Source organism: Adiantum capillus-veneris, chromosome 27 (genome assembly GCF_014529385.1).
Source record: "Adiantum capillus-veneris isolate H3 chromosome 27, ASM1452938v2, whole genome shotgun sequence".
Classification (NCBI taxonomy): Eukaryota; Viridiplantae; Streptophyta; class Polypodiopsida; order Polypodiales; family Pteridaceae; genus Adiantum; species Adiantum capillus-veneris.
The window spans coordinates 132,881,021-132,906,379 of NC_140957.1; the positions used below are offsets into that span (position 1 = coordinate 132,881,021).

Below are 25,359 nucleotides of genomic sequence, written 5' to 3' on the forward strand. Positions count from 1 at the left end.
GTCTTCCAACAAGGTCATCGATTCAAAAGGGCTGATAGACATTTTCAACACCAGTCATCTGTACAATAACGTTAGCCGAGTTGCTCAGAATACCACCAAACATGTGGGCTACTATGGAAAAATTCCAAGAGAAATTTGGCGTAAAAAAACCAATGACTCAAATCGAGAAAGAGATCAAAGAGCTTGAAATGCCTCAACTAAACACTCGGCCAGTGCCACTAAACAAGGTAGGTGAGTAATATGAGGGAGAAGATGGGAACACCACTCTTCTTGTGTAATTCCAAGGTGTAAAAACCATGGCAATCCTTGACAATCGAGCTGGTGTTTCCATCACAACAAAAGAGGTCTGAAAAAATGGGGAAAACTAGCAATGAGGGTTACTAGGATGAAACTGCATCTTGCAAACGGACACATGGAAAGGCCCATAGGCCTTCTAGAAAAAGCAATTGTTACTTCTTGTGGCATTGAATGTGAGCAAACATTTGCTATTGTTGACTTTGGCAAGAAGAACAACTATGATATCATTCCAGGAAGACCATTCATGCGACAATTGAAAATGGTCTAAGACCGGGGTTTTGAATATATATACGTGAGACATATGTAAACCTTGACAAGGATAAATCTAAAGGACCATACTTACAAGGATGTGATAAGAACCCCAGTAGAAGAGTTTGATTCCACTATTGTAGCAAGATCAAAACTTCTAGCATGGTTGGGTAAGCCTAAAGAACTATGGATGTGTGGAGATTCACAATGCAGAAGCTTAAAGCAAGAGGAATGAATCCTAGAAATGGCAATTGAAGATATGGATTACAACCCAAAACCCTTTCCTGATAAGGAAGCTTTAGAGCCACTTGAATGGAAACACATCTTGGCTACTCTCAATGTGTGCGCTATTCAAGACGATCCAAAGTTTTGTGATGAAAATGGCTATGATGTCGTTCCTTACTTTGCAATGAGTGTAATCCAGGAAAACAAAGACAAAGAACATTAGACAAAATTTGGACTCACAAAGGGGCCCTTTAAGGAGTTTGACTTTACCTCTCTCTACCAAAACGGGCGCATGGATAAGTTTTTGCAAACAAACTCCAAAGTTGGCGGAGGTTTGACAGTTAGAATGTCCTCTTCAAGCTCTATCTACTGATATATAGCACGCCATGAGATTCCTCATAATTTAGGAGATTCTTTTTTTTATTCACCCATGATGTGACAACTCTGTCAGAATCTAAGTGAATCAAAAAAAGAATCTTCTAAAATATGAGGAATCTCATGGCGTGCTATATATCAATAGATAGAGCTTGAAGAGGACATTCTAACTGTCAACCCTCCGCCAACTTTGGAGTTTGTTTGCAAAAATTTATCCATGCGCGCCCGTTTTGGTAGAGAGAGGTAAAGTCAAACTCCTTAAAGGGCCCCTCTGTGAGTCCAAGTTTTGCCTAATGGAAGACAAGTTCTACGACTCTGTAGAACACTTGGAGCTTCAAAAAGATGCTAACAATGAATATCCAAACAACCCAATCGGTGACATGAATAACACTTTAACTAATGCACGGTTTTATGATTGTCCAGATCAAAGACAAGCATCCTCACACATGGCTTCTATACATGAAGAAAAGACTCAGCCAAAGAAGAACACAGTCATGTCAACGAGCTAACAATGCTCTAATCAAGTGGATACCAAAGTCATCCCAAAATCAACAACCCAAGAGTAAGCAGACAATAACTTTCGATAACCAGCCAGACCACAAAGTGAAAGTGCTATAATGCAACCTTGCTGTGGATAGCAAGGATAGTGATGATTCTTATGACATTCCTTACCAAAAACTCAGGTCGTCACTATCACTAGCAGCTTCTGTAACAACCAAAGAAGACCAAAAACAAAGAACACGAGTTAGAACCAAAAAGTTTGACAAATCTGGATACCAAAGAGCCAGATTGGCCAAAGACATGTGTGGATCAAGAAGACAGAGATCCTTGATGACAAGTCACAAGATCCAACACCAAAAGCAAAATCGTCAAATCTTGCAAGAACATCTAAGAAAGTCACAAAGTCGCAAGCTTTTGCAACTCAAATTTGGGTTCCAAAGAAGTTGACTCAAGCACAAAGAGGTCGGGAGTTCATTTGGATTCCAAAATGATTAAATTGTCAACTCCCAAAGTATCAACTCCTAAAGTCTGAATCTTGTTGCCAACCAAGAGTACAAGAGCTAAAGCAAAGACCTTTGAAGACTCATAGAAAGACAAGGTGGATCCCAAAGAAGTCTCTTCAAACACACATGAAGCATGGACAAGTATGGGTTCCCAAACAAGCAGCATCAACAATAAAACAGGCAATAAATCACAAAGAAGTGGGTCCCAAAGTAAATCAATAAAACTACTGTTACTGCATCGCCGCTTGAATTCTTTCAATTCCTCCCACAATTACAATACAGTTAGAAGAGAATCCATTATGAGGAACAATGTCAAATACAACAACCAACCACAAGGCTAAAATGGATCCCAAAAAAACATCAAACAGAAAAGTAAGCCTTCAAAAAAGCTCTACAACCTTCAAACGACACAGGAGCTTCAAAAAACATCACATTACTTAGAGTAGAAAGCTTAGCTAGCAAATGCCAATAAGAAAATTACTTATACCCAAATCTTGCACAGCATGAATCTTTTCCATGCGTATGCCTAAGAGGGCTACATTATAAGGCCTGTATAGGCACATTTTTTGATTGCCCAAGCACAACACATACCCTTGGTGATACCTTGTCGTCAAGGAGGACTCCAAATATGAGGGGGGGGAGGCATTCTCAATGCGGACCTAATATTATGAATATTAGAGGGCAATGTTTTGTGAGTTGTATTGAATTTTTGCGTTTGATTGTGATGATTTCTTGACAAAATTCAGAATATATGCCCTCATAGTAGAGTTACCAGAGAAGTACGGGGACAAAAGCCATATATGAGCCCCTAGGGACATGTGTACATTGTACATAGCTTTTAGATTTCTATTTAACTTGATTTTTCTTTTTGAGTTGAGGTGATTTTTTATTTTATTTTGTTATTTTTGAGATTTTTTTAAAAAAAAGCAAGAAAATTTCCATAATCCAGATGAAGAAAAGACTGAAGAGATTCGAGCCTTACAAAGCAAAGAAGGTCCAAGAAAATGATGACACATCACGAAGCATATCTCAAAAGCCATATGCACAATGGATAATGTCAGAGGTAAGAAAAGCATGTTGATTAATCTTCAACAACAACATGAGGCCAAAAACGACTAAGAATGGTCATCAAACTCCAGGATGGACTACAAGGACAAAAGATGTGGGTGATGCGACTAAAATTGTAATCTTCTATCTTGTATGTGACTTAATGAAGCCTAACAAACAAAAGGGACATATGTTTGCAAGAGCAACCAGTGATCAAGCCAAATTCTGGTCATCATTGGTTTTACATGTGTTTGGTAGCCAGAAGGTGTCAGAGATGCCCATCAGTCATTTTTGAGACTGAAAGTCCAAAAAGTGTCAAATGCAAGTCCAAATCAAGCTAAACTTTGTCAGAAGGCTATGCATAAAGAGTACAAGCTATGGGTTTCAAAAAAAAAAAAAAGAGAGCTAATTCCTAGCTTGCCAAAGATGCAAATTTTCCAAATTTGAAGCAGTGATAGACATCTACATGCCATGTACTTAATGTATATGAGTTTTGGAGACAAATGGACAATGATAGCTCATAAATTGGCATCTATCATGAATGATGTCAGATAAAGCCCTTTTGATGCAAGTTACTAACTTGGGGAATTAACTGGGGTTTTGTTAGGCTTTAATAAAGTCACGTATTAAGTAAAAGCAATATAATGATTTACACATCACACAAAAGCTAACAATGGAAAATGCGGCTTTGATCACCTTAATGCAGGAACAAAGAAGTCCTCAATGAAAAAGGGAAGACATAAGGGTAATCAAAGGATCTCAAAATCTTGTCCTTGATGAAATAGATCGAATGCTAAACATGGGTTGGGACCTCAAATCAAAAATATTATCTCCCAGATTCGACCTGGCACAGACAGATTTTCATTGGCCTAAAGAAGTTGAAGGTTTAGCCATACAATTTCTACAGACTCCTTACAAAGTTGTCATTGGTTCACAAGATCTGAAATCCAATCATTCAATTCTACAGATCGTAGAAGTTGTTTTTGAGGATAAGAAATATTCAAAATCGGCAATTACTAGACCGTTTCATGGATATGAAGGACATAAAGTTCGTCATCAATTATGATTTTCCTGAATCATGTAAAGACTATGTACATTGGATTGGACAAACAAGATGAGCTTGTGCAAAGCTATAGCCTATACTTTCTTTACATCAGCAAAGCAGCAACAAAGACCGCACCGGCATGGACAACCAGATCATGTTAGGGACAACATGAATTCGGAGGGGGGAGTGTTCACTGCTGGATCAATAGCACCACATAACTCAACAAAGCCTTAGTTTTTGAGAGTTATGGAATGCTGAGGATTATGGTTATAAACATCATTTGTAATAAGTAGGTAGTCTAGTTGTAGAAGCCAGGATGCAATGGCACTTCCAGATTGTAAATACCAAACCATTTGACCCCTCAAACTCTATTTTTGGTTAACCAAAGGTAGCCTTAGTATATAAGGTACCTAGGTCACTTTTGTAAATACACTTAATCATAATCAAAGTTTAGCATTTCCGTCTACGTTGTCTGAGATTCGACTGTACCATTGATGTAGGCTACGCGACGACAACGCCAAGCATTCCACACGAGACAAAGCACACGCTCCGACGCACCTACGAGCTATTTGTGGTCGTAAGTGTATCAAACGATGTCTGCTTTTTTCATGCAAGTATTCATTACAATCGTGGCGACATAAGCTACGCATAGGTACTCATAGATTTCAGTTTCGGGCACTTTCAAAATATTGCTCTATCTTTATATGCATTTTTTGCAAATGGGTCTAGGGCTAGGATTTTGAGTGTAAAGGCTTTGGGACATGTGTATCCTAGTGAGGGGATGGTGTTCCTTAAGTTTTGTACAATTCTTGCATGATTTGATGGTTTTCCTTCCGATGTGTGTATGTGGGTAGGTGGTGTAGTTGTTAAGAGCATTGAGATTTTAGATTGTGGTTTAGTTGGCCTTCCAGAGTGTTGTATGTGTAGGATGGTCTCAGCATGACAAGCTAAGGAGATTTCCTCCATGTGCCTATCGTGTCATATGTGTCCTCGATTGACAATATGTTGATCTAGGTTGTATTACATGCACTTTATGGGTGGTGTGATTTTCTCCCGCAACAATCATATGTCACTCTTGCACTGCTAGGGTGAACCAATCAACTTGCACACAAAATAAATGTATATTTAGGGAGTGTTGACAAGATCGATGTGATTCAAACCATACCACAATGTACAATCAATGTGTTTCATGATAGCCGACTCTCAAGTCCACATTGAATCCCTTCCCACATGGTTACATTGAGCAATTACTACATAGGGAGTGTTGACAAGATCAACGTGGTTCAAGCCATACCGCAATGTGCAATCAACATGTTTCATGCTAGCCGACTCCCAAGTCAAAAATGTTTAAGTACTATGCTTCTTCAACATATATGTGAAAAGAGCTCTAGAATATGCACAAGAATTTGGGAACGGCCACCTCTCATTCTGCTCTCTCTCTCTCTCTCTCTCTCTCTCTCTCTCTCTCTCTCTCTCTCTCTCTCTCTCTCTCTCTCTCTCTATGGACACACACACACACACATGGACACACATGTGTGTCCATATGTGTGTGTGTGTGTGTGTGTGTGTGTGTGTGTGTGTGTGTGTGTGTGTGTGTGTGTGTGTGTGTGTGTGTGCGTGCGCATGCATGCTTGTGTGTATGTGTGTGTGTGTGTGCGCGCACGCATGCGTGCTTGTGTGTATGTGTGTGTAAAAGTATGCCAACTTAGATAGCCTTGGTCCAATTAAGCTCTCTCTCTCTCTCTCTCTCACACACACACACACTATATATATATATATATATATATATATATATATGGACACACACACACACACACACACATGTATGTCCATGTGTGTGTGTGTGTGCGCACGTGCGCGCATGCACGTGCGTGCTTGTGTGTATGTGTGTGTAAAAGTATGCCAACTTAGATAGTCTTGGTCCAATTAAGCATGCTCGAGGTTGATGTAACAACTCGTAACAACCATGTTCTTGTCCCTGATATATCACTTGGCTGTAAATGTAATAAGAGCCTCATTGAGGCTAGGCAAAGCTAGATATATATTCTACATTGTTGGGGATAACAAGCACACTCTCTTATAGGTCCAACAATTATTTCCTTGGTTTTACTTCTCTCTCACAACCTTTTCATGACCATGAGTCCCATAACTTCTCCTAGGTAGCATACTAATGCACCCAATTGTAAAGATGCCTCCATGCATTGTGAATTCATCCACAAAGCACCACATACCTGTGTAGACCATTTACTCTCTAATGTATCCAACATCCTTCTCCAATTAAACCACACTAGCTAGTCCATGAGTAACTTCCTTCATGCCTATCATACACATACAATCCTTATAATGTATAAGGTATGCCCAAAGGCTTTCTCCATCCAAAAGACAAGGACGTATTTATGTGAGTTGACCACTTTGACAGTGTAGTAAGATATTATTTTTCGTCTGATGAGCACAAAGCTATAGAAATTTGAACGCTTTTAGAAGTTAATGCTTCATCAGGATTTGTACAGCAAGAAGCAAAGTGGTTAAAACACAATTGGCAATCTATCAAGAAATAACTTATATCAAACTTTTCCCGCCAAAAATTATCACACAAACAACACTTCAATATCCAAATTCACTTCATTGACAACTATGACCCAATTTGCAATAAAAAATTAATCAACTACTTTTAAGAGCTAACGTGTATATGTCTAAAGAAATGAAGCTCTATTTTTTGTGGCCTTGCCTTCAACATGACATTCCTTGGCATTTTATGTGGATACAAGTCCAATGGCATTCCACTAGGCTATTCAAAGTGCTCAAGTTCTAGAAAATAGCATGCAATCAGAGGGTTTTTCAATGGCATCACAATCCCTGTCGATCAAACAGATTCACTAGCCAACCTTGATGGAGATTGATGTCAAGAATGCATTGTACATTTCAACGGTCAAAAATGATGCTTCCTCATCTATTAATGAAGATTGGGCATTCTAAGTGCTACACAAATAATTGGATTGGATTTATAGGTCTATGAATGTTTGATACCTTTCTTATCACACTTTTGAATCTCAAAGGTGGGAGGCTTTGTACATGCTGTATTCATTGGTGTTAAGAACCATCCAAATATGTATCCTTAGAGAACTTTGGATTATGTATCCTTGCCAATAGTAAGCCTTATATAACTCCCCAAATATAATAGTGAAGAGAATATTAATAGGAAGCACTACCTATAGTCCCGAAGTCTAGTTACTATTTAAGTTTGCACAAATCCCTCAGTATTAATAATAAGACAAGAGGTTTTTACCTAGGCTTATAGGCTTTTTAATCATTTCCTTATTGATACATAATATGCATACCATCTAATTTAAATCATTCTATCTACTCTTAGCTTTCTACTGGATAGTTTCACTTCTTGATTTCCTTTGGAGCTGTGTATTAAATTATCTTGTAGTTGGTCCTTTGATATAGGTTATGGTCGACCATTGAAAGCCCCTATATAAGAGTCATTTATCTCTTTTTAATTTGGCTACACATTAATACAATAATTCCACTTTACTTGTTCATGTAGCCTTTTCCCACTTTATGGGAATGTGCTTTTTTAATAATCTTATGCTGATCTACTAACACCCGATTATGACATAGATACACAATGATTCCAACCATGCTAATATAGCTAGAGTGACGATCCAAACCAACAACTAAGAACGGGAAGGCGCGTGGCTTTTTTATATTGGTTTTTATCAAGTTTCTTCTATACACAAATTTTAGTGTTAAGGAAATAGCCCTTCATGTAAACAAAAATTGCGTACAAAGTGAACCATGCACCAAGTCAAATTAATCAATTGATAGTAGGACAATGTCCTCCTTACACGATTTTAGTGTTAACGGTGGAGCCTCCATTTACACTAAAATTGTATACAATGTGAACCTTGTACCAAATGAGATCAATAAAGGTAAGCGTCCTTTGATAGTGGGAGGGTGTCCTCCTTACATGATTTTAGGTGCACGGATGGCCCTCTGTTTAGACTAAAATCCCTTAGAAAGTGAACCGTGTTTGATGGCCAATGAAATACTAAAATCTCTTAAAAGGTGAACCATGCGGAAAACCACTCTTGAGAAGGGTTGGAGCTTTGGGTGCACGAAACTTCCCTTGCGGACTCGAGGCTTATGTGAGAGCACACCCTAAAGGGTGTGGCTCCTTAGCTAAGGTGAGGCCCATGGGATTGGGCACCCTTATGGGGCACACCCAAAAAATCCTTGAAAAGTGTTCCACCAACTGGAGAAGACAAAATAGGTGCGACATCGGCCAAGTGCAGAGAGTGTAGAACCGCCGGTCAGAAGTAGGGTGTGGAGCAGTTGATGGCAGGCCGTCCTTAGATGGCACATAGTGAAAAAACGCCAATCGAAAGTATGGTGTGGAGCAGTCGGTGGCAAGTGATCAACCGGACTCGACGAGCTTGTGAAATGCAGTTTGGCGCAAAACTTGAGATCCGCCTTGGATGCCTATGGACAAATGGATAGCACCTTTAAATACAAAGTTCAACTCCTATTATTAGGAGTCCTTCATACACAGTTGATAGGCACATTCAAGAAAAAGCTTCTCCACACACACATATTCTTAGTGTGCACACACAATCTAAGTTTAGGGTTTGTACTGTAGGTTCTTGCAAGGAATACCGAGCTAGACATTGTGAAATTTTAGCAAAGATTAATCAAGAAAGTAATCCCCAATGCTTGAACCAAAACAGGCATGGATGGATGCAAATGAAAGCTCGTGATAGCGACTACACGTACAAGAATAATTTCTCCGATTTGTAAAATAAAGTGTGCTTCCATGGCCTTGAATTGAGTAATACCAATGCAATGCGACCCTAAGTGTAAATGCAACCTAATTCAACACTAAATGCTACCAATCATGTGCTCCTCTCATAGATGAGGGTAGTGGCTCAAAATAAACGTGCTCAAACTCTTGAGAATGACAACACGGTTGTGTATCTTATTGTTACTAAAATATTATAGGGAGACTAGACTAGAGATGCCAAGAATTCCAATGATGATTAAGAAGTATTAATCATCTCTAATAGCTCGGATACCAATCATAAAATTAAGGATGATTAACTAGACTAGCACTCATATTAGCATAATTGATCAGCACACTAATTAGACAATGTAAGAGAGAGAGAGAGAGAGAGAGAGAGAGAGAGAGTAGACTCAAATTATAAATTGCTTAGAAATGAACCAACGACACTAGAATTGTGTAAAAATGAGTGGCTACTTAAATAGTAGCCGCATAAGGGTACATGCACTTCTCAAGGGTCACATAAGCATATTTCCAAAGGGTGAAGGGGAAACTCTTTAAGAGAAAGAGTGGCTCCATAGAATATGGAAATATAAGGTGATTGGGAATTCTTTTGGAGTCCTAAGAAACTCACCATGTCATATGTGCTAGGCCATGTGCTCTCACATGATCACAAGGTGACTAAATTGCACATAAACCCAAAACACAGAATCTTCAAAAAGAAGCACCTCAATTGTAGATTGTTTGGTGATGGCTCCCAAGAGTCCTGCAATGACTTTTGCTACTAATCCCGCTTGCTACTCCAAGCTCCTCAAACACAACTAGGCTCTGATACCATGTTCAGAGATAGAGAAGGAGAGAGATTGAGCTCTTGCAAGCGTGCGTGCGCATGCGTGCGCACACACATGAAAGTAAAACCTTCTTCTTCTTCTTCTTCTTCTTCTTCTTCACTAACTCAAGAGAAGAAGTCTACAATGCATAAAAAGAAAAATACAACATAAGAGAAAACTAGTATAATGGTTTAGTGTGCGTTGCTTGAGTGATATAAATGAATAAGTGTGTCATCACTCCGGTAGGTATACCAAGTCCATGTAGTCCATATGTAGTGTCACTAGAGAAGATATATGTATCAACCATGGTGGCACGCTAGTGATGATGACTCTCGGTGATATCCAAGAGGAGTGCATGTAGAGCTTGACATCTCAACATTATCATGGAGTTAGTACATCTATTTGATGTTTTCCAATCGCAAATACAAACTCAATCATTTGTGTGCTTTGTCCATTCCTTCTTTTTGACCATCTTGGTGGGGTGGGCATTGAAGTTTGTTTCTATGCTTGTTTCTTTGAAGTACCAAATAATGAAACCATTTCTCAAACTAAATTTTCATGACTATCACAAAAAGATTGAATGCCAAATTTTATTCCAAAAAGAGGAAAAGGTACAAGTTTGCTCATAGAAATTTTTACCTTCTAAACTAGCAAGCTTGGAAAGGTATTGGGTTATTGTAAGAGAGATGGTGGATAAATTATTGTGGCATTCATCAGTGTGTAAACACCATACCAATAGAGAATAGATAGGTTCAATAGAGTATACACAATGGAATGAAAATTTGCTTGATTGATTAGAGAGAGAGAGAGAGAGAGAGAGAGAGAGAGAGAGAGAGAAAGAATTCAAGCTTTGAAGGTGGAAACAAAGGTGAGAGGATATGCACCACATATGGTATAGAATGTGGGCTACAACAAGTAGCTTATGAATTACAATATGAAGCATGTGTGCACAGCATCAGTAGCATGTGTTAGGGAGTTCTATGTAGGAGGGTGTCTCCATGCACATAGAGATGCATGCATGTATGCTTCACTTTAGGGATTGGTCACATTAGAGTTTAAGCTAAAGGTTTATCCCAACAACCATCCCTGTAAGCTGAAGCTTACATGAGAAACATGGATTTAATCATGGAGTCTAATATTTGTCACATTGGGTGACTACATATGGCTCATAAAGATGAATCTTATGCAAGAGGGTCGGTCTTACCTCCAAACTTTGGGTTTGTGGTAGTGTCTGAGCCCATTAAAGCATCCTCATAGTAGATAGTGTTGACATCCCTTTCTTCTTGTTCTTGTTCTACTGCATATACCTTCCCTTTGGAATTTCTATTATTCTCTTGATTTTTAGCATTAGTTTTGAAGAAACACATGTTAGGTGCATGCCCCTTTTTGTTGCAATGAGGGCACACCTTAATGCGGAGGCAATCTTGTGATTTATGGTTGCTTTTGATGACCATTGTGCTATTCTGAGAACTTTTGTAAGTGTCAAGTCTTTTTCTTCCTCTAGAAGTGAATTAATTAAATCTTCAAGATTAGGGATGGGATCCTTCTCCTTTAGTACAATTACAATGTTTTCAAACCTACTTGGTAGGGCTTAAGAAGGATGGCCATTTTATCCTCGCTCGAAACTCATATCGCGGCATAAATGAGTTCGGTTGAGATACTCTTAAGTTTGTTGACAAGGCTAGCAACATCATCTTGATCTTGCATAGTGAGACCATAAAGCTAGATTTTAAGGGTCATCTTGAAGTGCTTACCTCCTTGAGCACCAGACAGATGCTCTAGGGTTTGCCAAGCATGAAAAGCGGATATAGCATCAACATTGTGGTGGGGATGAAGTCATCATTTCGGACCATGATGATGATTTCAAGTGCTTGATCATCTTTGGCTCGTTATTTTAAGGTTCTTTTTTAGACTTCCCCAAAATCGGATCATGATACTACAATGCTCCAAAGCTTTTTCTTCATGAGCACCCCCTTCTTTTTAATTTGTCAGGTGTGAAACTTAATGTCATTGAATTTTTCGATGCTTTTTGTAGGCATGATGCATGTAGGGTGGTCTTACCAAATAAATTTGCAGTGTCTTGACCATTTATAATTTTTAGAGTGCAATGTGGTAGAGCCACTAGCTCAAATATAGCATACATAGTGGAATTTATAACCAAAAGACAAAAAATATCATCATTTGCAAGAAAGAATATGGGAGCTATGATGGAGAAAGGCTTTTCATCCTCTGAATTGCAATTGGGAGGCTCTGCAATTTATTAAGTTGGATGCTTGATTTATTTGGGGATGCTACTGCTCTGCTGCAAGAACAAGGCCTTAGTGCCAAGTATATAGCACCATTATGGAAGGGGGGACCCAAAAACTCCTCAAATGGACATGAGGGTGAAAGCTTTAGCGTTTGATGCTTTGGAGTGAGGCCTTGATGACGTGGGAGCGAACACTTCTAGAGCTGAAATTGCGGATTTGAAATCTTTTTAAGGTCCGGATGGACATGAGTCTTTGCGCATTGTGGGCGTCAGTTGGCGGTGAGCAAGTGTCAATTGCGTCGGGGCCGCGGCCTTGCAAGGTGTCCGGTGTGGTGGCGGACTAAGGTTGGTTGAAATGGGACCAAATGGACCTTTGCCTTTAATAGGGACACGATCCCACAACCAAACATCCTTTTTTTAGTAGCATTGAGGAGCCCTTTTGTTAGCTTCAAAAGCACACACATTTGAGGGAGCACGTGCACCCGCATACGCACATATTTCAACAAAGACAACGAGTAGAAATCATGGAGAAATCAAGCACAAAAAATGAAGATTAATCAAAACACTCTTATGCTTGGCATAAATGTAGCATGGGTACATCTGTTTGAGAGCTCTTGATGGAGGCTTTACATGCACATATGCTAGATAGGTAATTTTTCAAGCATCAAATGTAATCAAACAAATCCAATGAAGGAAAAAAATCACACACAACCTAATGCTCAATTTAATTATCGCTGATCATTGGCAAGTGTAGTGGCTGTATACACATGCCGAAAGACCAACGCTAGAGACAATTTGAATTGAGTAGCGATCGCCCTTTAAAGAGTTATGAATCAACTTAGTTGGGGGGGGGGGGGGGGGGGGGGGGGAGAGAGAGAGAGAGAGAGAGAGAGAGAGAGCATTATGTTCATCATAAGGATCTAACCAATGTAATTAGAACATACTAATTGTGTGTTAGCTCTGATACAACAAATAAGAGCTATGGTGGATAAACCATTGTGGCATTTATTATTGTGTAGAAACAATAGCAATAAAGAATAGGTAGACTAAATAAAATGTATACAGTAGAATGGAAACTTGCTTAATAGATTAGCAAAAACGAGAGAGAGAAACTACAAGCTTTGCATAGTGGCTTTATAGGCTCAAGATGAAAGGCAGAAATAAAAGTGAGAAGGATATGCAACCCATATGATAGACGACAAGTAGCATGTGGGCTACAACAAGTAGCATGTGCACATCATCAGTAGCATATGTTAAGAGTGTTCTATGTAGGAGGGTGTATCCATGTACAGAGGTGCATGCATGTATGCGATTGGTCACGTTGTAAGATAAAGACTTACCCAAAAATTTGTGTTGGGCAACAATACTCCCTTCAAGGTTCACTATTTCTTTCTCACACGAGGATACCATACTTTTGTTCAATCATCTCATTTTGCTTGCTGAGTGTTTGCAACATAGCGTACTCTCTCAAGCTCTCGCCACTAATTATGGCTACAAACATAGAGCAAAGCATGTGGGTAATGCACTCAAAATGGAAAAATGCCAATAGAATGCAATATTTCATGTCTACACAATGTGCACAAGCCATTGCATTGGATGACGTGTCCAATGGGTCTTTAAAAAAACCCTACCAAAAGCGACATCAAAAGAATCTAAATAGGCTCTTCTCGTGCTCTCCTGCAAAGGATTTTTTGATGCTCCCTACTAGAGGCTTTTCTAGCGCTTTCTTCTTGTAAGGGCTTTGTTTAACCCCAATTGACCAATAAGAGTACCTCTCCTACAATTCCTTGTCCACTAGAAAGCATAGATGATGCAATTGAAGGGACGTGCTCTTTCACGTCATCCACCTGCATGAGCATAGGTCATAACATTTAGGGAAGCCTCGACTTATTATCAATTTTTCAAAAATTTGCATTTGTTTGGAATATATTGCAGTGAACTGATTGAAATACCTCATGCTAGGCAAGTAGCTTACCAAGAACCTCTTGTGCTTTTCCAAGGACATTAATGTTCATCATGCTTCGAGTGTTCCACATCATTAAGGTAAACTGGGTGGCCCTTGTACTTCCTTTGTTCACCCAAGAAGGCTGGAGTGAAAATGCACGTAAAAAGGGAGTCGATTTTTGCAGCTAATGCTGCCATGAATAAGTTACAGCTCCATGTAGCCAAGTTGGTCATGTACCTACCTTATTTAAGATGGTCTCAAGGTGGTAACACATTGTCATTGCTTCAAGAACCATCTTGAGATATTGTTTCAACACCTATTCCCACTTTATTTTGGATCAAGAAACCCTAGATGCTTTTACCAATTCCCTACGCGAGCTCCACACCAAACTTTTACGCAAACTCCTTCATTCTCCTCTACCTCTATTTCAAATAACATAGTAATCTACAAAAGATTTCAGTTCTATATAGCAAAAGGTTTGATGTGACATACAACAGGGTCTTAAAGAGTCATAATTCATACGGTTGCACTCAAGCTAGAAGAGTTGAGCTGTTTTAAGTTTTGTTGATCATGTTAGAACATAAGACTGAAAATTTGATAACGTCAAGCTAGTGGAATGGTGTAGAGTCCCACTCCTACACAATGCACAAATGAGATGGATGTACAAAGCTCAGCCAACTTGTGAAGCAACACCATACGGTTTTATAGCTACAACTTCTTTCTGAATAACCCATAGAAAACTCCATTCCATAACATATTGTTCTTCATGTGTTCATGTGTATGCATATAGGATGGAGTCCCTCCAATCCATGACAGCTTTTTCCGTGTGTTTGTTTTCACATCGCAACAAAACGGACATTAAAAATGTACACATGTATGCACTTATCTCTAACCCCAACTTGGACACCTGCCACATCCAAGCAGTGGCTCGGTTGCAAGAGACTAAAAGAGAAGGTCCTATAACGTACTTGAAACTCTGTTGCACTCAACGATCTACAAAAATGATTGCTCAAAGCAAGGCCACAAACTCCCCAGCATCCTATAGCAACACTAAGCTGCTTTCACCTTCTTTGAAGGTGGCCGGCGAAACACAGCAATAAGATCATCAACACTCTGCACATCCACCCAGAAAAAAGGTACAATTGAGTCAGAAGGGAGGAGAAAAACAAAAAGAAAGTGTGTGAAGCTTGGTTAGCATTTTACCTTGGTTGTGACCACTAGCACGACAAAAAGAATGAACAAATATGCCAATACGGCCACCAGTACAACCAAATCCAGAGCAACACTAGCAACCTGCCACATTGTGTTAAGTAGCATGAAAACCACCACCAAAAAAAAATTCTGCACAAAAAATGAACGCATATCTCAATCAGCTAAGTCACAAGGTCTAGCTGTTGGGGTAAGCCCAACTTGTAAGCTATTAGTGGTGCCTAATTGTAAAGCTTGCATAAATTGGCTAGACCCAAGGTCCCTAATACTAGAGGTTTTGGGGTCTAGATGGATAGACCAATCTGTGGAAAACTTACAGTTAAGCGTGCATGTATTCTCAAGCGCGCATGTGCAAAAACAGTACTACGATGAGTGACCTCTCAATACCATATCACTAACTTCTCTGACAAAGGATCCTCACCACTTATCATTTAGAACAAACCTAGGACTTGCATCGGCCTCCACTTTCTGCTCAGTAAGATGTTGGGGAAAGAAAGGAACTTTTGAATGTGCATTCCACCTGGGACCCCTCTTGACTAAAAGAAGCCCCGCTTCAACCTTATAAAGCTCCTATAATCTCAGCAAGAAACCTAACCCACCTCCTGATCAGCAACTTGTACTACATCTGCAAATCTCTCTTCTTCGTTCAAAGTGAGAGACGTTGTTGATGTGTGCTTTATGAGTCAGAGGACTACATCCTACTAAAGTTCTCTCCTAACTGACAACCTGTACTACATCTGCAAACCCCTCCCAATCAGCAACCTGTACTTCATTCAAAGTGAGAAAGGTTGTTGATGTGTGCTTTATGAGTCAGGACTACAGCCTACTAAAGTTCTCTCCTAATCGGCAAACTGTACTACAACTGCAAACCCCTCCCAATCAGCAACCTGTACTTCTTCATTCAAAGTGAGAAAGGTTGTTGATGTGTGCTTTACAAGTCAGAGGACTACAGCCTACTAAAGTTCCTCTCCATAGAAACACCAAAAATCAGACCACGGACGCAAGACAGCTGGTGTTCACATTTAGAAGTAAACGGACTTTAGTGTGCACATTTCAAGAGATACCTGATAGATACTAAGCTCTGCCTTCGGAACATCATAAAACACAAAGGTGCTGTCCCAAATCTCATTTTGAACACTAACTTCACTGGCATGATCAGCTAATTCCTGTCAAATTACAAGCATAAAGAAATTGGTAATTCTAACAGATCCACTTGGTTCAAGACAAAGCACTACCAGTTCTAAAGCAACAACACTTGCTTAGTTGTTGTATATAATTTGAAGCATGATCTGAGTATCTATGTTATGCCAACCTGTGGAGGGCTGAGGTGGGGAGGGAACAGCTTATACCAAATTTGACACTTAAAAACACCTTTCCATCCTGGATAGATCTAGCCACATAGTTTGGGAGGTCACTTTAAATATCTTAATCTTCATGCTTTGTGGCATGCCTTTCAGGCTTTTTCCTGTCCCAAAGTCAAAATTGCCACATCACCCATAGACCTAGCCCAGATTCACATATCAAGGAAAGTGCAAGTCAAGCTGGTTAGACAAGTAGGGTTCGAGCAACGGGGAAAAGAGAGAGAGAGAGAGAGAGAGAGAGAGAGAGAGAGAGAGAGAGAGAGAGAGAGAGAGAGAGAGAGAGAGAGAGAGAGAGAAATGAAATGAAATGAAATGTTATATTAACGTCTTCAAAAGGCCATAGTGACCTATGAGACCAAAAAGGTACAAGGTGGTGGATCTGATACAAAGTCAGAGAAACAAAATAACAACAGTACAAAACAAAGATATCTACTATGGGATCCTAGGCTGGTCGATGTGAACTAAGCAAAAGCAAAAAAGGGGCGGCTTGTTGGGATAGCTGAATCACAGGAGATCTAGCATTGGTCGTTGGCGGATCTCATCAATCTCCTCCATGGTTAGTAGTCTGACCGGGCGTCGTGCATGCCTGGCCAGAGTGCTCCAAATCTTCTGGCGTAGCCTCCGTCAATGTTGTGTGGTCCTCCGCAGTCGTGGGCGCCTGGATTTCCTCAGTTCAGTCGCTCGGTCGATCAATGTGCCTCTGGTTTGAGACGAGGGGGATCTCTACTATGGGAGTGGCTCTTGCGACTGTCCCATGTCTGCTCTGAAGAAGTCTGTGATCTGTCTTTGAGACTGGCTAGCCTCGCCACTCATCAGGCGGGGCAGAGAGAGAGAGAGAGAGAGAGAGAGAGATGAAAAGTTATATTAACGTCTTCGAAAGGCCAAAATGACCTATGAGACCAAAAAGTTACAATTGGTGAATCTGATATCATGTCTGAGTATGGAAAGTACAAAGAACTAACACTAGAAACATTAAGAAATGAATCTGAAGCTGATTCGGAATTGAGATTTGGGGGGGGGGGGGGGGGGGGGGGGGGGGGGGGGGGGTTGGGTTCAAATGAAATCTCTCATAGGTCGCTGTCGAATCTCATCAACATCCTCCATGGTCAGTACTCTGGTTGGGCGTCTTGCATGTCGAGCTACAGGGCTGCAGAGGGAGAGCACAAGGGGGGCGGGGCAGCGGGGAACGCTAGGGTGCGGGGTAGCAAGGGAGAGGGGGGAGGGCACAAGGGGGTAGCAGGGGAGGGCGCAATTGGGGGGGGGGGGGGGGGGGGGGGGGGGGGGGGGGGGGGAACAGGGGAGGTGAGCGCGAGGGTGCAGGGCAGCAGGGGAGGGCGCAAGGGGGTAGCAAGGGAGAGCGCGAGGAGAGGGTTTTCTTTATTTCATTGCCAACCTGTCAAAGTTACAACAGTCGGAGAGCAGACACTCTCCCTCTGAGCCTTCCATAAAGTCGCAAAACTAAGGACTTATGGCTTATAAGCGTTGGTCCAAAAGGCCAAGAAGAGACTTAAAAAGAAAAAAAATTTATGTTTGTTAAGTGCTAATAGACCAAAAACATCTAATATCTTAAAGCAATGCCCAAAAGCACCTAAAAATCACCTATTTTTATAACTGTGACCCAAAAAGAAGCTCTGCACCGAAACGCCACATCAGCCTCCTAATCAGTACAACACCACATCATCAAATTATACGGTCCACATTTTACAGAGTGCTGCTTTGACTTTGGTGCAGCAATTGGCTCCAGTCGGTTCCGGCTCTACTCTTCTTCTTCCGGTTGCCTCAGGCAAGCCACATCAGCAAGTTGTCATATCATCAACAACTCTTCGGCAGGGAAGCTCATGATCACAAAGGACCTTTTAAACAAATTGGGACAGTTGCCGAAAATCAAGAGGCGTACATGGGAATATTGCAAGACACAACTGTTATAGTTCAGGCATCTCTCTAGATTCGTCCAGTCGGTCCCAATTTCTAGCAAGGACAAGTGTTAGGGAGTGAGGGCTGTTTTGTGGCTGTGCCCAGCCAGTGTGAGGTAGGTTTCTCATGTCAGGTTGTGTCCAACCATGTTTAGCCTTGGGTTTTGGCTTGGTTCCCAGGTCTTCTGTCATCCTGCAGGCTAGTCACAACAGAGCACATTCCTAGCGTTTGTTTTTCAGATCAGCCCCAGCGTTTTTGTTGAGCAACAGTTGCAGTGTGTGGAGACGATCTCCACAGTGCAGTTGTCATAAGCCTTGTGATCATGCAGTGGCAGGGTTTCTCATCCGAGATCCAAATCCAGATCCAGATCTAGATCTAGCCAAGAGGACTATGCCCTCAGAGCATGTTGGAGATGATACCGATGTGGAGACCGTGCCACTAGTCTAGTGTGCAAGAGTAGTTGGCGATGTCAGTAGCGATCGTAGTTGTGTGTACCTCACGCCTATCCATAGGGCATTTCAAATCTATGCCGGACCACCCTTGGTCACTTGTATGAGCAGTTTGTTATCAGCATGGACAGCCTTTCCCAGCTCTCTCTCTCTCTCTCTCTCTCTCTCTCTCTCTCTCTCTCTCTCTCTCTCTCTCTCTCTCTCGCGACATGACGGTGCGAGACTGATGGGACCACACTCAAAGTGGCTGCCTGGAACTATAATGGATCTATACGTCTTGATGTGGGTGCTTTTGAGGATAGCTTTACTGGAAGAGACATCATCTTTTACTCTAAGACACACCAAGCCCCTGGGCAATTCATGCCTCACATCAGTGGATACAGGTGGGAAACAGCTTATAAACAGGAGACACGCTCAGAGCACAGAGGACGGGGCTCGGGGGGGAGTGGCAGTGTTATTTAGAGAGGATCTGCAGCCATTGATACATCTAGCCCGTAGGGATAAGCAGGCTAGGTACATGTGGGTGAGATTGAAAGCAGAGACAGGCAGATATCTCTACATTGCTATTTGCTACTTTCCCCCGAGTACATCAGTCTATGCATCACCCAGAGGACAGTCCCCTTTTTCTATTTTGGATGATGACATATGGGAGTTCTCTAGAGATAGTGACATTATCATTCTAGGGGACTTCAATGCTAGGATTGCCCATCACCAGACAGTGTTTTATGATACTTCGGAGGAGATGCTGAGAGAGCTAGATGTGGTAGAGACGGGCCTGTCCAGACTATCACACGATGTGGAATATACTGAGTATGGGCGACACCTGATAGACATGGGCACCGCACATGGATTGGCCATCTTGAATGGCCTACAGAGATTTCCTGCTGTGGGAGGTTTTACATGCTTTCCACACAGACATGGAGCCAGCACAGTGGACTATGTCATGGCACAGCCGAATCTCATCTCTAGTGTCCAGGATCTCACAGTTGGGCCCAGACCGGTCGGGGTGGCAATGGATCATGCTCTTGTGTCGATGACCATCTCCTTCCAGTTCAGTGTAGCACACAAGCCACGGGTAGCAGCCCCTACTCGCTACACCTTCACACGGGAGACGGATTCTGTATACATAGACGGGATCTACAGACGCCTATGCACTGAGGACCCGAGGCAACCTCTGGAGGAGCTAACTACTATACTGACACGGACATTACATGATGCAGCAGCAGAGGCATACCCACACACCCAGCCTGAGCAGAGACGCCGATCAGGGAGCATGCCTCAGAACAGCTGGTACGATGAGGAGTGCCGCCATACTAGAGCTAGACTTCAGAGGGAGGTTCTTTTGGGGGACGTCACTCACAGACAGTCACAGATTGACTTCCGACGCCTGGTGCGGCGGAAGAAGAGGGCTTTTTTGGCTCAACTCGAGCAGGATCTATACCAGCTATTCTTGAGTCAGGACTCGCGTGAGGCGTGGCGGCTCTTTCATGAGCAGTCCCCCCCCCCCTGCTATTTCCTCCACAGAGACCTAGGGTCAGTACGCATCATCTTTATACACAGTACCTCGACAGCCGCCCCTTCCCAACCCCCCCGATCCATGCCCACACACATGTGCTTTTTTCACCGCTGAGATTGTGAAGAAAGCCATTGACAGGATGAGGACTGGGAGAGCATATGATCATGATGACTTAGTCGCTGAGCATTTCATGCATGCCAAAGACCTACTAGCAGTTATGTTTAATTGTGCCATGTGTGAGGGCCTACCGGCGGACACTTGGAGCCTATCTACGATTGTACCTATCTTCAAGTCAGGAGACCCCATGGAGCCTGGGAATTATCGCACTATCATGATTGGACACACACTGGCACGGTTGTATGCATCCATTCTTGAGCAACAGTAGAGTAGATGGGCAGAGAGGGAAGGAATGCGTGCAGCTGGGCAGGCAGGGTTCAGGAGAGGCTTCTCTACTCTTGACCATATCTCGACACTCAGGGCCATCATCGAGGAGGGCAGATCTCATGGGAGACGGATCTATTGTAGCTTTGTGGACTTCCGCAAAGCTTTTGACACAGTACCCAGAGCTAGATTGATGCGCAGATTACAGGAAATGGGAGTACCACAGAGCTCATTTGGGGGATCATGGCATTGTACAGATCAGTAGTAGGGCATGTACGCACCCCTGAGGGACTTTCTACACCGGTTCACTCCACTATTGGGGTGAAGCAGGGCTGCCCGCTCTCTCCTACTCTTTTCGGTATGTATGTGGATGAGGTTTCTGACTACATTAAGAGTGATGGTATAGAGGTGCACAGTTGGCAGGGACATGGATTCCACTTTTGTTATATGCTGATGATATAGTGTTGATCTCCGAATCTCCAGAGGGAATGCAATGTCAATTGGATGCTTTGCATAGGTTTGCCCACGAGAGTGGTTTGTCTGTCAACCTTGGTAAAACCAAGGTTATGGTGTTTAATACCACCCCACAGTGGATCAGGAGGTCAGCACCTACATTCACATACGGCCAGGAGACTGTGGAGTACATAGACGCTTACACTTACCTTGGAGTGGTTTTTAGCCGACTTGCATTCTCACTCAGAAGAGCAGCAGAGACCAGACTGACTAGAGCCCACGCAGCATTGGGATTGGAGAAGATGTGTTCGCAGGTTCAGTTTCAAGAACCCCGGATGAAGCTCTGGCTCTTTGACACTTTGGTGGCTTCAGGATTGCTCTATGGAGCTGAGATATGGGGACCTTCATTGGATCACCACGGGTGATGGGAGGCCGGGTCGCACAGATGGATGGGGGAACATGGAGAAACCTCTCGTCTCTATGATCTCGCGGCTCATTAGAGCCAAGGCATCAGTACCACTGGCCATTATCCGAGCAGAGCTAGCGGCCCCCCACTAGTGGTTGAGGCGCTCACCAGATCACATGGGAACTTCCTAGAGACAGATATGCTCGCATTGCACTTGAGTCCTCTCAACAGTTAGCCATGCAAGGAGATACAACATGCTGGTTTGGGGAGATGGCATTATGGTTTCAGGCGCATGGGTTCAGCATAGACAGACTGCCACCATTCCAGTACTCATTGGATGCACCATCTCTCACTCTTATGTAGTCAGAGATCACCAAGCTCATCCGCCAAGACTTGACCCAGCTAGACACCAGGAGGACATGGATACAGCCAGTACAGGAATTGGGCACGAAGATGGCTTTCTACAGAGACCATCTTCTCCAGCTTACGGAGGATGGTTCTGTGACGAGACCCAGATACATGGACACCCACTTGTCTCATGGGATACGATGTGCTATTGGCCAGTTACGCACATCTTCTCACCAGCTGCGGATTGAGACTGGGAGATACAACGGAGTACCAGCAGAGGCCAAGACATGCCCCTTGTGTGACATGGAGCCTGAGACAGAGTTGCATTATACATGCCGCTGCCCCGTCTACTACGAGATACGAGGCCGCTTCCATTGCTTGTTCAGAGAGGGTTTTGGACCACTCTCAAGAGTCATGGGACACGAGGATCAGAGATGCCTGGGTTTGTTCTTGCTCGAGCTGCGCAGACACAGAGATAGCCTGATGAGTGGCAAGGTTAGCCAGTCTCAAAGACTGATCACAGACTTCTTCAGAGCAGACATGGGACAGCCGCAAGAGCCACTCCCACAGCAGAGCTCCCCCTCGTCTCACACCAGAGGCACACTGATCGACCGAGCGACTCAACTGGGGAAATCCAGGCACCCACGACTGCGGAGGACTACATAGCATCGACGGAGGCTACGTCAGAAGATTCGGAGCACTCTGGCCAGGCATGCACGACGCCCGGTCAGACTACTAACCATGGAGGAGATTGATGAGATCCGCCAACGACCGATGCTAGATCTCTTGTGATTCAGCTATCCCAGCAAGCCGCCCATTTCTGCTTAGTTCACATCGACCAATCTAGGATCCCATATTATATATCTTTATTTTGTACTGTTGTTATTTTGTTACTCTGACTTTGTATCAGATCCACCACCTTGTAACTTTCTGGTCTCATAGGTCACTTCGGCCTTTTGAAGACGTTAATATAACATTTCATTTCATTTCATTTCTCTCTCTCTCAAATGTCTTGTCTCTTTCTACCTCAGTCATCTCTCTTCTCCACAGGTGTGCCTTGTTCATGTGTGTGGCATTGCAGGTGTTCTAGATCGGAGTCGAGGTGTCCACCCAATCACAAGCCAGTTCTTGTATTCATTGCATCTTCCGTTGCCACCTTTGACAAAAAGCTGTGCAGGGAGGGAGTTTCGGAGCATCATCCATACCATGAAATATGTTGTCTGACTTCCTTCTTTGGTGTTTCTTCATAAGAACTGCACCTCACATTATTTTTGACCTAGCTTGTATTTTGTCGTGAAAGGCTAGCATGGACGACCATGACTCAAAGTCCCTCCTCACTTGGTTGACCCATACATAGAGCATAGACAGCATTTTCTGTTCATACTCTTTGACTAACTGCCACTTTCCCACAATCTCCTCCTCTAACTCTCAACCCCCTTCATGACTATCACTCTCCTTTTCTCTGCACTACTCACCACCATCCCTCTCCTCTACCACAATCTTTCCCGCTATACACTCACAAAACCAGGAAATGGGCAGCATAAACGAGAGAAAGAGACCAATGACACGAGCACCCGAGCAGCACATCGCCGCAGAACACGTCTATAAGTGTACAAGTGGCTAACCCATAACCAAGGGCCATGCATGCTATGAATATAGAGCAGAGGATCTGAGGCCATAGTCACAGGGGAAAGGGGGACTCCAACCCAGGGTTGGGGATAGAGTTGACTGGGGGAAAAGGGGGGATGGATCATGACAAGATGGCCCCTCAAACAGTGGGGTTTCCAGGAGGATGTCCTTTTGTGATGGCAGACTGTCTGGGACGGACAGTGGTATTTTGAAAAAGTGACCATTTTGGACTGTTAGTGACCATTTTTGGGGCGCCCTTTATTGATGGTGAGAGCCACATTGCTTGAAGTTCCCTCTCCTACTGTCTATGCAAGCTCCCTCTCTAGTCTCTTTATGTGGCATATGTATAGTTTGAACAATTTTTTAAAAAAGTGTTCTTTTTTACCGTTTTTTGCACTGACCTCGTTTCCTATCCTGCTCCCCATTCCATATTACTATGTCCAACACAACTCCTAGGCGGCAGCTGCTCCCAAATTATCCGCATATGGTTTATAATGTACTGTTGAAGGCAACAAATGATTGGGAAGGTGGATTGAATTCTTTGAGCGAGTCTGTCCCAACAAAGACCTCATGATTGCTCTCAAACAGTATAGGCAATATGCTTACATTCTTCCATTCTTGGTAAATGCTTTTAGAATGGACGTCCCTTGATAGGTTGCTTTTCTCTTGGAAGGTTCACCTTCTCATTCCCTTTACTAGAATCAGTAAATTTTAGTCTTTTGTAAATTAAAGATCATGTTAATGCGAACCACATACTACTGACATTATGGACAGATAACCATGCAACCAAAGTAAGAATGTGATCTGTGCTCTCAACAAAGCACAAAATAGCTGTACCGCCTGATCTGGACTAAAAGGACTTTGAAACTGTACCACCTGAACTCTACCGTTGTACCACCTCATCTGTGACGACCTGATGAGTCGATAACTTTGAGCTGGTAAAAGGACTAGCAAACCAGCACGCTGACCAAAATGACAGTTGAAAAAACTTTTGAAACACACCAATTTGGAAAGCCGAACAAACCAAAGACGGCAGATTTAACAACCTTTTTCAGAGCTTCCATTAAAGGATCAGTTCTGCTGAGAAATGCTGCAACTCTGGGAGTTCGCGACAGTAAGTCTAACCAATGGCTAATGTAAGACTCACTGACTTCCAAACTACTTCCATGGGCAAACACCTCAACTGGACTCCCTTGATGACCATAGATGTAGCTCTGTACCCAGAAACACAAACTAAATCAAGTCATTAAATTTTCATGCTCCAAATTTAAAAAAACATCGGCTCAGGACTCACAGCAAGGCTTTCTGCTACAAGTTTAACAACTTGACTGATAGCTGAAGAGTCAACTTTTTCTCTGTCATTGTCAATCAAGAAACGTTACCACGTGAGCTTGACACCTCAAAAGTAGAATTACAAAAAATTAATTCAAAGAAATATCCAAGCCTGCCTCTTATCAGCTAAACCTCCTGCATGCTCTAATAAGTCTGGTGCATTCTCAATCTTAGAAAGTGTTGCTGCTGTTATCCTATGTCGAGAAAACTGCTCATGTTCCCATGCTACCTAGAAGTTGTTCAAAAATAATCATCATGCTCGGGGAGCTGTGAAGATTTGATACTTGATTTTACAACAAAGGAAAGTACATGGTTT

At 42.5% G+C, this 25,359-nt stretch overlaps 1 protein-coding gene across 3 annotated transcripts in view; it reads right to left on the bottom strand.

Annotated features, from left to right (window-relative positions):
- Nucleotides 1-14,575: 14,575 nt before the first annotated feature.
- LOC147422784 (M28 Zn-peptidase nicastrin) overlaps nucleotides 14,576-25,359 on the bottom strand; it is a 99,263-nt gene continuing 88,479 nt past the window's right edge. Inside the window, exons 9-14 of one of the 3 annotated variants that reach the window (XM_086503601.1) lie at nucleotides 25,160-25,272; nucleotides 25,006-25,066; nucleotides 24,758-24,925; nucleotides 16,319-16,420; nucleotides 15,249-15,338; nucleotides 14,576-15,158 (exon numbers count right to left, since the gene is read on the bottom strand). In XM_086503601.1, coding sequence (XP_086359727.1) covers nucleotides 15,096-15,158; nucleotides 15,249-15,338; nucleotides 16,319-16,420; nucleotides 24,758-24,925; nucleotides 25,006-25,066; nucleotides 25,160-25,272 — 597 coding nt within the window. In that variant the 3' untranslated portion in view covers nucleotides 14,576-15,095. Of the gene's footprint in view, nucleotides 15,159-15,248; nucleotides 15,339-16,318; nucleotides 16,421-19,119; nucleotides 24,675-24,757; nucleotides 24,926-25,005; nucleotides 25,067-25,159; nucleotides 25,273-25,359 lie in introns of those variants that run through there. The other 2 variants (XR_015186844.1, XM_086503602.1) reach the window with 2 other exon arrangements.